Here is a 15,591-nt window from a genome sequence, read left to right on the forward strand (position 1 = left end):
TTTATCACGCGACATTCTCTTAGAAGCTTCTTCATTATTTAAAATTAAGAAAGCGTGAATTCCTGTACTTCACACCAGTCCTTATGTTACAATGTCCTTTGTGGAAGGACTTTAGTCTTTTATTTCTAGATTCCGTTATTTTTTACAATTTCCAAGTTTACTTTCCTAAGTACAGTAACGCTTTTGATATTTTAAAGAAATGAATAGCAACTAGTTGGTATTTATCCTATTAAGTTTCCCTCTGCGAGAGAAAAACTTTTTGTATTGAGATTATTACTTGTTGCTGATCAGGATCAGTTTATACTGTAATCTGCTACAGATGTTTTAATGACTGCAAACCATTGTATACGTGTTGTTGTTAAATTAACAATAAAACGTTGGAAAAACAACCGAATCATTTTCTCTTTTATCCCTTTTTTGCAAAGTTTGTCTAACGGTATCTAAGTACTTTTTCGTTGAAAAAAATCTAACCAGTGCAGTTAGACTTCAAAGTCAACCAAAATCCAGTATAATTAATGCAGGGTTTATTCTAGGCTCGGGACGTATGCGTGTTAGAATTTTAAACATCCCTATGTAACAGACCGGGCGAAAACAGACCTGCCACGGGTTATTTTTCCCTCCTTGGTGGAATGCTTCCTTCCTGGACCCTGGTGACGATATAAAAAGTCCCTGGTCAGTTTCATTTCTCCTTGGAGAAGAATTTACTTTTCCAGGTTCCACATACTCCCGTGGCAGAAAGAAAAATTACGAATTTGTCTCCGAATCCCTTTCTTGTTTCTGTTACGCGAAAACTTTTTCAATGAACGTGAAATAAGTTTCTTGTGATGGAATTCGGTGTGATGCGTGATAAGTGATTAATTTAATTTCTCGGCTAGAGTAGAATTTGGTTTCCCTGGTCAGTAGACCTGCGTTCTTTGATTTCCACTGGACACTGATAGCCTGTAGTCCCATCGTTTTTAAGTCTAGGTACATTGTTTTGTTTCGTCCTTTTCGACCAATCATGTGAGACATTTCAAGCGGTGTAGTATCACCTCTTTCTGGTTGCATGAGCTGCTGTGGCAGAAAAAATTTACGAATTCGTCTCCGAATCTCATTCTTGTTTCTTTTACACGGAAACTCTTTCGATGAACATGGATTACTTGTGGTGTTATCTGGTGTGATGTTGTGCAAAGCGGCTGCTACGGGCTTAGGAAGTCCTCCGACGAAATATGACAGTGCAGATATTACCCACCATCTTTATTTTCTGTGACTTTGCTTGTACATAAACGTAATCTTGGTGACAGTGTCCATCTGTGCAGGCCATGAGTAGGGAAGTCACGATTATGATTAAGGATGAACTGTTGCCGTGTGTATGGGGAGAAACTTGAAAAGAATGGAACTATGATTGCCGACCAAAAAGTCAAATATGAGAACCATTCACATGCATACAATGTTTAGACCGATAAAACGGCCGATGAATATCCAGAAGCCACAAACCATCATTGGTCAACTCGCAGTAGGACATACATTAAACATTCCCCCGATATATAACGCGTACGGTAACATTCGGATGACCGTCCTATGATGTCGCTTCATGTGCGACTTGTTTGGTCTTTGAAATTTGTGAAATTCTTTCGATTTCGTGGAACTGTTGCGTTACCAAAAATGTCTGAAGGGCGGATATTGGACCTCGATTTAGATAAGGGAAGATTTTCGTGTCTTAACGCATAACATTTTTATCGCCATGGCAGGTCCTTGATCTCCTTTTCGGTGTATAGTTCAATTAGTTTTCGTCACTCCCCGTTCTCCTCGTCACTGTTTTTTTTTTTTTTATTTTGTTTTTTTTTTTTGCTTGTTTGTTTTTTTCAAAACGATGAAATCAAATTTCATATTTTTCCTCGTTTCTAGCTCGGTCGTCAAAATGGAGAATGCCATGGCTAATCCGTCTATACGGATAATAATTATTTGTGTGAAAACAGGACTTTATAGACTTTATATTATCCCTCCCAGAAGTATAATTCGTCCTTGAAATTCGTCGAAACAGATAGGTAAACAGACGGATTGTCGGATCATCCGTCCAAAATAATAATAATCGTCCCGTTTTTGCATTGAAACGGATGAATTTGTCCGCTTGAGTACCAATAATCCTTCTTAAACGTATAACCCGTCGCAAGTGTGAAAATGGTCAGTAACTGAAGAATCACATTGTAGACGAAAGGAAAGAAGGATCACGGATGCTGAGCAACTTTTCTACTACTGTAACATTTGGGTTGTTCCTTCATGTTCCTTTACTCGATCGCTTCCCTCATTCTTGGCGTTCCCTGAGTCATCGTCTTTTATTTAAAAGCCGCATGGGATACTTCGTGAGAAGATGGGCATTATTCCAGATTCGTATTCTGTGTTACCTTGTCCTTTTCCTTCGCTGCATGTTAGCCGGTGGAATTTTCGTAATATCTTGTTTTTAAAACATTCATTAAGCAATCTCTGAAATAAGTTCATATCATAGATTGTTTTCCTATAATAGCACTTGCTTGTAGTTGGCTTCGAATAAAATTAACTATGATCCCCGTCATCTGTGAATACGTTTGACTTTTTTCTTCGCTTTCGACAAAAAAAGAAGTCCCATATCGCGTGGTTTATCGAATGTATGAAGCAACTAGGCCTGTTTAAACTCATCGTAAATGGTAAGATCGAGTGCCGCTATAACTTGCTTACCCCCGAATTTTTTAAGGTATCTCTAAAGATTAGGTGGTGCCCGTTTGATAATCCTGATTACAAAGCTAGGAGAGGAATTCTACTGTTCTAAAGACGAGAGCCCGCACCGCATACTCTACAGGATCCGGTTAAAATTTGTAGAGTCAATTAGTATGACTAGTTGATGACCCCGTTGATCTGCACAGCAAATGAGGGGAAAGGATACGATGAAGACACTTATCAACTGTTTAAATACTTCCTTTCTTTGCATCTCTTTACAGCGATTGTCTACATATCGTTAGCCCCACGCCTGTGTGGTCCACGGTGCCAGGGGGAAGGAGGGGGGTGCTTGTGGCATGTTCCAATTGAGATCGTCACAGACGCATAGCGGATATGTCAGCTTTCGTTTCCAGTATCATCTTCTGACGGATGAATCTTTTTACAGCTTGCACATCTTGCAAACTCACATTGGGACAGCAAACGTTTGCATAAATCGTCAGAGGCAATCTTAACTGAGAAGTTCTTTAATGTGTATTTTTAACCATTCAAACCATTATTAAAATTTTTCGAATTCTAGATCACATCCAAACTAAGGGAAGAGGGCGGCGAACGAAGCTTAGCAAACAGAAGAAAGTTTGCAATGATCACCTACCGTGTTTATTACTCGGACCGTAAGGCGGACGAGTTAAGGTTTCGGTAGCATTATCAAATTCTTTTTTCTTTTTGGGGTCGCGATGGGCCGAGCGATAAGATTTCGGGCCACGAGTTATTGTTCTCGGTCTCGTTTTTTGTACTCGGCTGGTACGAGTTACGTTTTCTGTCGTGTTATCAAATTCTTTAAATTCTCGGTCGCATTCTTTGTCTTCGGGCCGTGAGGAGTGTTTAGAATATGCGCACGTCTGGGCATGAACAAAACACGCGAAGCATGAACAACCCCAACATAAACTGCTAACCGTTAAGCTAACCGGGGAGCTATTTAAGCTAACCTTAGTGCTATTTAGGCTAACTGGAGTGCTCTTTAGGCTAACCGGAGTGCTTTTTAGGCTAACCCGAGTGCCTTAAGGTTAGTTTTATTTAACCGAAAATTTGGCAACTAAATCACTCTATGACCTCGCGGGCCAAGATAGATAAAGATGTCTCACGTTTACTATAGAAAAACAATCAATGTAGAAACGGTTTCTGTCTTCAAATGAAAGGTGAATAACAAATGCTTTCCCCTGAATTTCATTTAAAAATATAAACAGCGAACCATTGAAAAACGTACAAGGATATAAACGTACGCGTGATGCGTAACGTTACTCTAGATTCCGGGGGGGGGGGGGTACTCAACAGATGCTTGGGTAGGGAGGTGCGGCCCGGGCGTTCAAACCCTGACCCTGTTTAAGACACAATTCTCCGATTTCCCTATCCCGTTTAAGACACAATTCAAAATTTTCAGGCCCTTTCTAAGACATTTAACTCAAAATCACACCCTGTTTAAGACTAAAATGAAATAAGAATACACTAGTTTCTTACTGTATTTTAATACATTGGCAATCACAATCTGTTTAAGCCATTAGGTCATGTAGGGATACCCTGTTTAAGACAGAAACTGATGAGATAGATACCCCGTTCAAGACAAAACACCCTGAAAACCATACCCTATCGGGCCGCACGTCCCCGTTAAAATCACATAAAGGAATACCCCCCCCCCCCCCCCCGCGTCTAGATCATACCGAAAATTACGATCTGTCATTGACCCGGTGTCACATACATATTAGGACCGTACAAATGGTTTGTCTCTAAACGAAAGGTTAAAACGTAAGGATTAAAGCCCGGGGATTATAAAAAGCATTCGTATGACAAATGTCGTTTTCCCCCACATTTCATTCTGACTGCAAGAAATTCAATCCTATCTGGTGGTTACTTATTGCCTCACTATATCTCTGTATCTAGGACTATCTATCTATTTGGTAGCCTGCGAGCAAGCTCTCTTGGGGGTGTGGGGCGGGAGGGGGAAAGAGGATCCATCCCCAAGAGAGCTTGCTCGCAGGCTATTTATTTGGGGGAATTGGCGATGCTGGAGGTTATCACTGTTGAAAGATTGTAGGCTTTACGCACCACACAGTCAAATATAGCCCGAGTATAAGCTGCAAACAGCTTCTTGTTTAATTTAGAAAGCTGACAAAACATCTCCACTATTTTGGGACTTCAGTGACGTTGCATTATCTTGTCCTTAACAAAAAAGTCAACATAATCAAAAGACATATTTTCTTACAATAGATGACTAGTAATTAAAAACTTAGTCGGGTTAAACTGTAAATGTATACCCTTTTTAGCTTACACAGCGATGAAGAACAGCTAGATATAAGTGTAGTGATTTCATAGTTTACATACTTAACCTCATTTCGACTTTGTGGCTCACTAAATTCTGTTGAGTATCATTTTCTTAGCAGTCTATTCACCTGTTGTGTTTTCAGTGTATGACGCACATTCAGTGTCTTTTCCTAGCTAATCTAAGAGAATCCTGTCAATTTAAGAGGTTTCGGAGTAGCTCGTATCAGTTTGTTATTGCTAGCCCTATTTTAATTGATTAGTCTAATCCGCTAAAGCACAGTCCTGCGAGTGGCTGTTTTGCATTTGGTGCATTCCCCGACTAAATCTCACGTGTTTGTGTTACACAAGAAAATAGAGTTGACACACATGAAACACGTTTGAAAACTCTAACTTTAGTCGAGAACATATAAGATACAATGACAGTTTACTCCTTTCTATTCACTGCTTAACCATGTTAACAATGTTACCTTCTCTGCTGCGGTCATCGATTGAAACGAGCTACCAGTACTCTCAAATATGTAACGACCTAATCTGATTACACGCCACCAGTAAATGACACTGGGAACAGCAAAAATTGATTTGCAACAATTTACCACAAAATATAAAACATAACATTGCTCTCATGCGATATGTAGCTCGGAAATTAACTTCCTTTTGTTTAAGCTGTGTAAGAGACAAAGGTTAACAACTGCGTCAATAACGACAAAGTAAACACAATTAACGGAAAGTTATTGATCACGCCCAACAGGGTTTTACCTGTTACAATGCTTTTAACCTCGCTTAAAACCTCGGCATGCTTCTGGAATTAGTATATGATGGATATCAAGTGATATCAAGTGTTCTTGTCATTTAAATGTGGTATTTACTTTTCTGTTAATATGCTCAAAACATCCTTTTTTGGTTATTCTCGAGGGGGAGATTATATAAAATGGTTGAATCTATTTTACATACTGACAAGGTCAAAGAGTCGATAGCGGGACACGTATAAGATGAGATAAAAGTTCAAGGATATAGCTTAGGCTCATAAAGCAAACACTATGGCATGACATTCCTTAAGGATAATACGTGACTAATGTAAATCAATGTAAACAAACTACTGATGACTGAACCCGGTTAATAGGGATGCTAAAAGGACATCTAGCAGTGTCCGTATCAGCTATCCGGGTGGTAAACTTCAAGGACATGTTTTATCGACACAAAGACTAAAGCACTGACAATTTAAAAGCAACAGGTCTAACCGCGATGTTTAATGTCTTGACTATAACTTAAATTCAAACTAAAAAAAACCTCACGCTCACGGCATTCAAAATGGTCTAAAGGGGCTAAACTACGCATGTTCTCTCAGTGCTTCAAACACGACTGACAACGTAATCATTCAGAGAATAGTTTGTGACTTTGTTTTAACATTTAAAATTTGTGGTTAATCCAGACGGACTGAGTAATAGACAATTAATTCAGTGCGTAGATAACCAATGTCCGTAAACTGAGCTACAGACTACCTCTGTGAGAGAGCGTGTCACTCTGGTCACAGAAAGGTGTCGGTTTTCCGTATTAAAAACCCAGTAATAACTGGTGTCGGTCTTTAGCGGACTAATGAATATATGTGCTTTTAGTCGGGCAAACAGAACTGTCCGTAACAAGTGGGTGTCCGTAAAGCGGGCTTACCGCACTGTTATCTTAAATAAATCCGGCGATATTTTACCATTTCATAATTAAATTAAATGTCGCATATGCGTCGGATCCGTAGCGTTGTACTTTAATTGACTTCGGATATGACGAGGAAATCGTGCATGCTTTATTGCTGCTCCACGAAATTACTTTTTCTCTTAAATTTCTTCTTATCATCATACATGGGCTAAAAATAGCACTGAGATGTCCGTAACAAGGAAATCGGTTTGCTGTGACAAACGAGTTTATACCTATGACGCATTTTTCTAGAGCCGCCAATGTTCCCTACACGAAACCGCGTCAGTGGTATTCGATTGAAATTAAGTTCCTGCTTACCCTTTTGCCGTACCCTTGAGGTTGATTATGAAGTTGGTTGATAATGTTAGCATAGGTTATCCTTAGAAGGTTTGGCAATATTTGAACTTTAACTAAATAATTTACATTTCGTCACATTTCTAAAGCAAGCAAACCGAGTTACTTCCAGAATCTTAGTATTGCGGAATATTCAGCGTTAAGGAAAAATTTTGGCATTAAACAATTTACCCGAAAAATAAGCCCGATCCATGTTCCTTGTGAGACGTCAACTGACGCGGCAGGAACACTTGTTGAAGCTTCCAAGAATACAACATGATTTAGAATGCAAGGCAAAGGGACAACACGTCATGAGAATAAAACTGACGATGTATCCCTAAAGAAAAAAATGATGCTCAACTTAACACACACAGCTTCCTCTCAGATTGGTATATAAGGCCGCCGCAGTATGGACTCAGCAACCAAACAAACTAAGACTCACTCAGACAGAGAAAGTCAGCCAAAGAAACTGAAGAGAAAGGTAAGCAGCAGCTAGCACTAAATCTTACAATGAAATAGTGAACAAGACCTGCACATTGTGGGGTAACTGAATGGAGGCATGTGGTGTAATTTACAAAGCGGGTGCGAACCATTGCTTGCCCTGTTGACTAATATTAGCCGTTTTTCCCGAGATTATGATACGCCATTTCTTGAACAACAGTTTTGTTGAGTATTTCTCATAAATTATATTAAGAAAACTGAAGACAACATTGGCTTTAATACAACGTTGTTTTAAACTTTTTAAAAAAGTTCCAAAAATGATGTTGTCGTCGTGGAGTATAACCCTTAGCTATAACTTTATTATTAAAAACTTGATCATTGTATACTGCATTCCAGGGATTTGATTGGTTTAGCTAACTGATTGGCTCTACTAAATTACAACCAAGCTAAGGCATGCTATATGCAAGAAGTTGATTTAAGGTTGATAGAGTATTACGGACGGCGTCTTTGGGTGAGGTATGTCCAATTGTACACAAAAGATGAAAAATTAAAATCGCAACTCCTTTTAAACATGCTTAGCAAAACTAGTTAAAGTTTCGTCTGCTTAAGTGGCACTCGTTTACTTTACCCAAGTACATAACCAAAAAATGGAACAGAAGTTAAGGAGCCAATTCCGACACATTTACCAAAAATAAAATAATAAATGATACACTTTTTCTTCACACAAGAAAGTCAAGAAATGGAAGTCACCAAGGTCCTCCTCGCCGTCACATTTGTTGCAGCATTAAGCTCCATAGCTCTCAGCGCCCCATTAAAACCATCATCAACTGAAATTCAAGTCCTCGCGGATGTGATTTCTCGAGTGGTCAAAAATGGCACTCAAGAGGTATGAATTAAAATTTTTTTTTTTTGTTCATAGTAACCTGGACAATCTGGGTTCGCAAATGACACGAAATAGTAATTGCTCTCAAAAACAGAACTACCCCTAAACAACAAAGCTAGCAAGTCATCACGGGTATTATTCGATTTCTTAGGAATTTGTTAAGGAAATTACATATTTTAATATTTTCCTTATTGAGTCATGCAGAATCGGATTTTTTTTTATCCCTTGGGGATAAAAAGCGAACACTTTGACACAACAAGGCTACTCTTCTGTTTTCGGGAGCTTAGTCCTGCTCTAGTTTTGTTCCTTCTTTCGAATTTATTTATCTGAGCTACAAATATCTTCCCTTTGAACACTTTTTTAAAAAAGGGCTCTATTGATGTAACTTGGCAAGTTAGTTATCATGGTCATTTTCATTATATTTCAGTCCTCTATTAGTGCTTTATTTGATAAAGACTAACGTCATTGGCCAACATGTTTTGCAGATGAAAAGCCTGTATAGTCTGATAACCTCGACAAACTATATCCACAATTCACTTGTGATGCTCCCGAATACAAACACCCAAAATTGTTTATCAAATCAGGTATGTACCGCTTTAAATTTAAATTTCATCAACAAGGTGATCAAGATAAACGTCTGTTGTCAATCTGAGTTGCAATGCTGAAGTGCCAGTAAGACAGTGAGTGATTTGAACATGTTTCTTTTGATAGAAATCGAAAGACAAGCTTGCTATCGCCTACAAGAAGCTGTTTGTATTCAGAAGTCCGCTGTACATGGCCTTCTCTTATGAAGAAACCCAAGGAACTCAACACAGACTGCTGGCTCAGGTGCTTAGGAGAACAAGCTCTTACGTCAATGGTTCAACTGTCGTGCTATATCGTATGGTAAGAAACCAGAAAGGCTTTATTATACTTATTATATTATTACACTTAATATTACCAAATAAACGTTCATGAACTCCTGCTACTTTAATTTGCGGAGGATTAAAGCTGAACACAACTGTCAATAGCTACAAGCCCAACATTCCAATGGAAAACATTTATACTTAAAAAAAGCTGGATAAAAACTAACTGTAGGTTGCAAGAATTGCTTAAACCAAACTTTCAATAACGCTCTCATTTTTTCAAGATCCATTTTTATGCTAAGAAAAGTGATTTTAAAACTATAGCAACCAATCCTTAACATACCACTTCATTTATGTAGCAGCAAAACAAACTATGTATTACATCTTTTCATTCTTGACTGAAATTTTAGATGAGGTTAAATCACTTTCCGGTGCCCACCGTCCAGGCTGGAATGTCTGAAGCTGATCTGGATCAATTCTGTCGTGGATACCTTCAAGGCCTTGTCAACAATAATTTAGTGGTAAGTTATTTTGAAATACAAAGCTCATTTACGCCCAAAAATACCATTCAGAAATTCAAGAGAACAATAATGCTGGGAAATAAAAGAATATCTACTTGTCGATTTTGAGTATCTGTTTATGTAAAATTACTTTATTATGTAATCACACGTGAGTTATATCTGTTAAAAAGGAAAAGAAAGTCGACCTGCAGCAATGTAGCAAGTGGATTGGGTGCGTTTGAATCATTAAGGTTTAAATTAAGAAGTAAAAAACATTTGTTAGTGCTTTGTCGAAGAAAACAGAATGTTCTATATTGTTGCTGCTGTTATTGTTGTTTCTGCTGCTGCTGATTGAACAGAGTGGCATCGAAAGAGAAAACTATTGCGTAACACTTTTCCTTTGTTTTGTACCTATGTCTACTGTTAAAAAAATAACGTAAGTTATATATTTAACAACCATATTAATGTTAATTCATTATATCCACAGAAACTTGTTATTACCGATGACGTGGTGAAGATTTTTCGCAACTATCTCATTCTCGACTCACTTAAGGACGTCATCGGACAGGTGTCCATCTGTGTTGCTAATATCTGATGTGGTAAAAAACGATCGCACTGCCCTCTGGAAGAAGGAAGACTAAATATTTCTGTTATTTATTATTTCTATTTATTTGAAAAAGCTGGAAAACTTATTCAAAAAAGCTTAACTGATATTTTAAGGCAAATTGGTTACTACAGACTATTTATCACGCGACATTCTCTTAGAAGCATCTTCATTATTTAAAATTAAGAAAGCGTGAATTCCTGTACTTCAAACCAGTCCTTATGTTACAATGTCCTTTGTGGAAGGACTTTAGTCTTTTATTTCTAGGTTCCGTTATTTTTTTACAATTTTCAAGTTTACTTTTCTAAGTACAGTAACGCTTTTGATATTTTTTTGATATTTGAAGAGCAACTATAGTTGGTATTTATCCTATTAAGTTTCCCTCTGCGAGAGAAAAACTTTTTGTATTGAGGTTATTACTTGTTGCTGATCGGGATCAGTTTATATTGTAATCTGCTACAGATGTTTAATGACTGCAAACCATTGTATACGTGTTGTTGTTAAATTAACAATAAAACGCTGGAAAAACAACCGAATTATTTTCTCTTTTATTCCTTTTTTGCATAGTTCGTATGACGGTATCTAAATGCCTTTTCGTTGCAAAAATCTAACCAGTGGAGTTAAACTTCAAAGTCAACCAAAATCCAGTATAATTAATGCAGGGTTTATTCTGGGCTCGGGACGTATGCGTGTTAGAATTTTAAACATCCCTATGTAACAGACCGGGCGAAAACAGACCTGCCACGGGTTATTTTTCCCTCCTTGGTGGAATGCTTCCTTCCTGGACCCTGGTGACGATATAAAAAGTCCCTGGTCAGTTTCATTTCTCCTCGGAGAAGAATTTACTTTTCGAGGTTCCACTTACTCCCGTGGCAGAAAGAGAAATCACGAATTTGTCTCCGAATCCCTTTCTTGTTTCTGTTACGCGAAAACTTTTTCAATAAACATGAAATATATTTCTTGTGATGGAATTCGGTGTGATTCGTGATAACTGATCAATTTAATTTCTCGGCTAGAGTAGAATTTGGTTTCCCTGGTCAGTAGACCTGCGTTCTATGATTTCCACTGGACACTGATAGCCTGTAGTCCCATTGTTTTTTTATGTCTAGGTACATTGTTTTGTTTCGCCCTTTTCGACCAATCAGGTGAGACATTGCAAGCGTTGTAGTATCACCTCTTTCTGGCTGCATGAGCTGCCATGGCAGAAAAAATTCACAAATTCGTCTCCGAATCTCATTCTTGTTTCTTTTACACGGAAACTCTTTTGATGAACATGGATTACTTGTGATGTTATCTGGTGTGATGTTGTGCAAAACGGCTGCTGCGGGCTTAGGAAGTCCTCTGACGAAATATGACCGGTGCAGATATAACCCACCATCTTTTATTTCTGTGACTTTGCTTGTAACGTAATCTTGGTGACAGAGTGTCCATCTGTGCAGGCCATGCGTTGGGAAGTCACGATTATGATTAAGGATGAACTGTTGCCGTGTGTATGGGGAGAAACTTGGAAAGAATGGAACTATGATTGCCGACCAAAAAGTCAAATATGAGAACCATTCACATGCACACAATGTTTAGACCGATAAAACGGCCGATGAATATCCAGAAGCCACAAACTATCATTGGTCAACTCGCAGTAGGACATAAATTAAACATTCCCCCGATATGTAACGCAGACGGTAACATTCGGATGACCGTCCTATGATGTCGCTTCATGTGCGACTTGTTTGGTCTTTGAAGATCTTTGAAATTTGTGAAATTCTTTCGATTTCGTAGAACTGTTGGGTTACCGAAAATGTCTGAAGGGCGGGTATTGGACCTCGATTTAGATAAGGGAAGATTGTCTGGCTACTAGAAACTTCCTGGAATAAAAAGCACACCGTTTATGCCATATAACCTACGCACATCGATGAGAATGTTTTAAATGTGTGCTTGCATCAGGGGCACCCAACGACAGTTTTCTCTCAGATCCTTCGAAACGCTATTTTAGGCTATCTGGAGAGCCTTTGAAGCTCTGTACGTTCATTTCAGGCCGCGCTATAATATTTTTATCTGTTTGGTCATTCTAGGGCAACTTGGGTCTTTTCGAAATTACTAGGGCTTTTTTGTCCATTTCCCGAAAACCTCAGGCCTTATTTCCTTTCTGAAAATCTTAGCTGACCTTTTTTCGGCCCTCGGAACGATATTTTTATCAATCCGAAAACACTAGGCCTAAATTTTTCCATATCACGAAAGTTCGAAGTGAAAATTCCCTTTAGAAAATTGTAGGGGATAAAGGGCCTTCCGAACAGATAATTTAACCAAACGATCCCTCGGGTGCCCCTTTTGCATACAATCGCAAAAACCACGCACAAAATGTCATTGAACGCATATTCACCCCCTGCATATGATGAAATTCAAGCAATAGTCTAATTTAAGGATTCCTTCAAACAATCATTCGTACGTGGTTACTGCAAGAAGACGACGAGGAGGACGACGGATGACGAGGACGCAACCTTAGATTCGGTTGAAGCAGAAAGGACCAGCTTGCCTATAAAAGTTGCCTCAGTTGATTTGTTTACAAATTGAATGCAAACCTTTATTTTTTTTTCCAAAGAAAACATAGGTTTTTAAGATGGTTGCAACTGGGTCACAACATTTTTCATAACATACATACTATATAGTTAGATCTTATAAATCACTGGCCTCCCTGGAAGAGGTTTTGGGCTTTCTGGTAAACAATTATGTTCCGCAAGGTTAGTTACGAAGTGGTGCAATAATCTAGTTGTTATAGTATAAGTATTAATCAATATTCCACTAAAATGAAACGTGTACTTCATGGCATTGTCATTTTGAAGTTTAAACTGTGCCTTTCTGACCATAAAAGAATGACAAAAATTTAAAAAAAAATACAAAGTTCCTACTTAAGTAAGTCAAGTAAAAATAATCGTTTCAGTCTTTGTGTCTTAACGCATAACATTTGGCGGGTTCTTGAACTCCTTTTCGGTGCATAGTCCAATTAGTTTTCGTCACGCCCCGTTCTCTTCGTCACTGTTTTTGTTTTTATTTTGTTTTTGGTTTTTTGTTTTTTTGCTTCTTTGTTTTTTTCAAAACGATGACATCAAATTTCATGTCTTTCCTCGTTTCTAGCTCGGTTGTCGAAATGGAGAATGACATGGCTAATCCGTCTATACGGATAATAATTATTTGTGTGAAAACAGAACTTCATAGAAAAAAGGATTATCCTTCTCAGAAGTATAATTCGTCCTTGAAATTCGTCGAAACAGATAGGTAAACAGACGAATTGTCGGATCATCCGTCTAAAATAATAATAATCGTCCCGTTTTTACATTGAAACGGATTAATTTGTCCGCTTGAGTACCAATAATCCTTCTTAAACGTATAACCCGTCGCTAGTGTGAAAATGGTCAATAAGTAAGAATCACATTGTAAACGAAAGGAAAGGAGGATCACGGATTCCGAGCAACTTTTCTTCAAAAGTGGGCTACTGTAACATTTGGGTTGTTCCTTCATGTTCCTTTACTCGATTGCTTCCCTAATTCTCGGCGTTCCCTGAGTCATCGTCTTTTTATTTAAAAGCCGCATGGGATACTTCGTGAGAAGATGGGCATTATTCCAGATTCGTATTCTGTGTTACCTTGTCCTTTTTCTTCGCTGCATGTTAGCCGGTGGAATTTTCGTAATATCTTGTTTTTACAACATTCATTGAGCAATCTCTGAAATAAGTTCATATCATAGATTGTTTTCCTATAATAGCACTTGCTTGTAGTTGGCTTCGAATAAAATTAACTATGATCCCCGTCATCTGTGAATACCTTTGGCTTTTTTCTTCGCTTTCGACAAAAAAAGAAGTCCCATATCGGGTGGTTTATCGAATGTATGAAGCAACTAGGCCCATTATGTCTTTTCCTAGCTAATCTAAGAGAATCCTGTCAATTTAAGAGGTTTCAGGATAGCTCGTATCAGTTTGTTATTGCTAGCCCTATTTTAATTGATTAGTCTAATCCGCTAAAGCACAGTCCTGCGAGTGGCTGTTTTGCATTTGGTGCATCCCCCGACTAAATCTCGCGTTTTCGTGTTACAAAAGAAAATAGAGTTCACACACATGAAACACGTTTGAAAACTCTAACTTTAGTCGAGAACATATAAGATACAATGACAGTTTACTCCTTTGTATTCACTGCTTAACCATGTTAACAATGTTACCTTCTCTGCTGCGGTCATAAATTGAAATGAGCTACCAGTACTCTCAAATATGTAACGACCTAATCTGATTACACGCCACCAGTAAATGTCAGTTGGAGCAAAAATTGATTTGCAACAATTTACCACCAAATATAAAACAGAACATTGCTCTCATGCGATATGTAGCTCGGGAACTAACTTCCTTTTGTTTAAGCTGTGTAAGAGACAAAGGTTAACAACTGCGTCAATAACGACAAAGTAAACACAATTAACGGAAAGTTATTGATCACGCCCAACAGGGTTTTACCTGTTACAATGCTTTTAACCTCGCTTAACCTCGGCATGCTTCTGGAATTAGTACATGATGGATATCAAGTGTTCTTATCATTTAAATGTGGTATTTACTTTTCTGTTAATATGCTCATAACATCCTTTTTTGGTTATTCTCCAGGGGAAGAAAATGGTTGAATCTATTTTACATACTGACACGGTCAAAGAGTCGAATAGCGGTACACGTAGTATAAGATGAGATAAAAGTTCAAGGATATAGGTTACGCTCATAAAGCAAACACTATGGCATGACATCCCTTAAGCATAATACGTGACTAATGTAAACCAAGGTAAACAAACTAGTGATGATTGAACCCGGGTAATGCGGATGCTAAAAGGGTCTAAAAGGACATCTAACAGTGTCCGTATCAGCTATCCGGGTGGTAAACGTCAAGGACATGTTTTATCGACACAAAGACTAAAGCACACAATTTAAAAGCAACAGAACCGCGATGTTTAATGTTTTGACTATAACTTAAATTCAAACTAAAAAAAACCTCATGCTCACGGCATTCAAAATGGTTTTGCGCTAAACTACGCATGTTCTCTCAGTGCTTCAAACACGACTGACAACGTCATCATTCAGAGAATAGTTTGTGACTTTGTTTTGACATTTAAAATTTGTGGTTAATCCAGACGGACTGAGTATTAGACAATTAATTCAGTGCGTAGATAACCAATGTCCGTAAACTGAGCTACAGACTACCTCTGTTAGAAAGCGTGTCACTCGGGTCACAGAAAGGTGTCGTTTTTCCGTATTAAAAACCCAGTATTAACTGGTGTCGGTCTTTAGCG

General features: G+C 38.2%; 1 protein-coding gene across 1 annotated transcript; it reads left to right on the forward strand.

Annotated features, from left to right (window-relative positions):
- Positions 1 to 8,230: 8,230 nt before the first annotated feature.
- On the forward strand, positions 8,231 to 10,272 carry LOC146473066 (uncharacterized). The gene is made up of 5 exons (XM_085118937.1): positions 8,231 to 8,335; positions 8,818 to 8,916; positions 9,044 to 9,217; positions 9,588 to 9,698; positions 10,165 to 10,272. Exons 2-5 carry the CDS (start codon positions 8,818 to 8,820, stop codon positions 10,270 to 10,272), a joined length of 492 nt encoding a protein of 163 aa, XP_084975063.1. The 5' UTR covers positions 8,231 to 8,335.
- The last annotated feature ends 5,319 nt before the right edge of the window (positions 10,273 to 15,591 follow it).

The sequence above is a fragment of the Pavona decussata genome, unplaced genomic scaffold (genome assembly GCF_977016875.1).
Source record: "Pavona decussata unplaced genomic scaffold, jaPavDecu1.1 SCAFFOLD_95, whole genome shotgun sequence".
Classification (NCBI taxonomy): domain Eukaryota; kingdom Metazoa; phylum Cnidaria; class Anthozoa; order Scleractinia; family Agariciidae; genus Pavona; species Pavona decussata.

What these genes read in the sequence shown, in the direction of transcription:
- LOC146473066 (XM_085118937.1), top strand. Translation starts at nt 8,818, where the DNA reads ATGAAAAGCCTGTATAGTCTGATAACCTCGACAAACTATATCCACAAT. An exon ending in AAAATTGTTTATCAAATCAG is followed by an intron (nt 8,917 to 9,043) that starts GTATGTACCGCT and finishes TTCTTTTGATAG; the next exon opens with AAATCGAAAGACAAGCTTGC. An exon ending in TTGTCAACAATAATTTAGTG is followed by an intron (nt 9,699 to 10,164) that starts GTAAGTTATTTT and finishes TTATATCCACAG; the next exon opens with AAACTTGTTATTACCGATGA.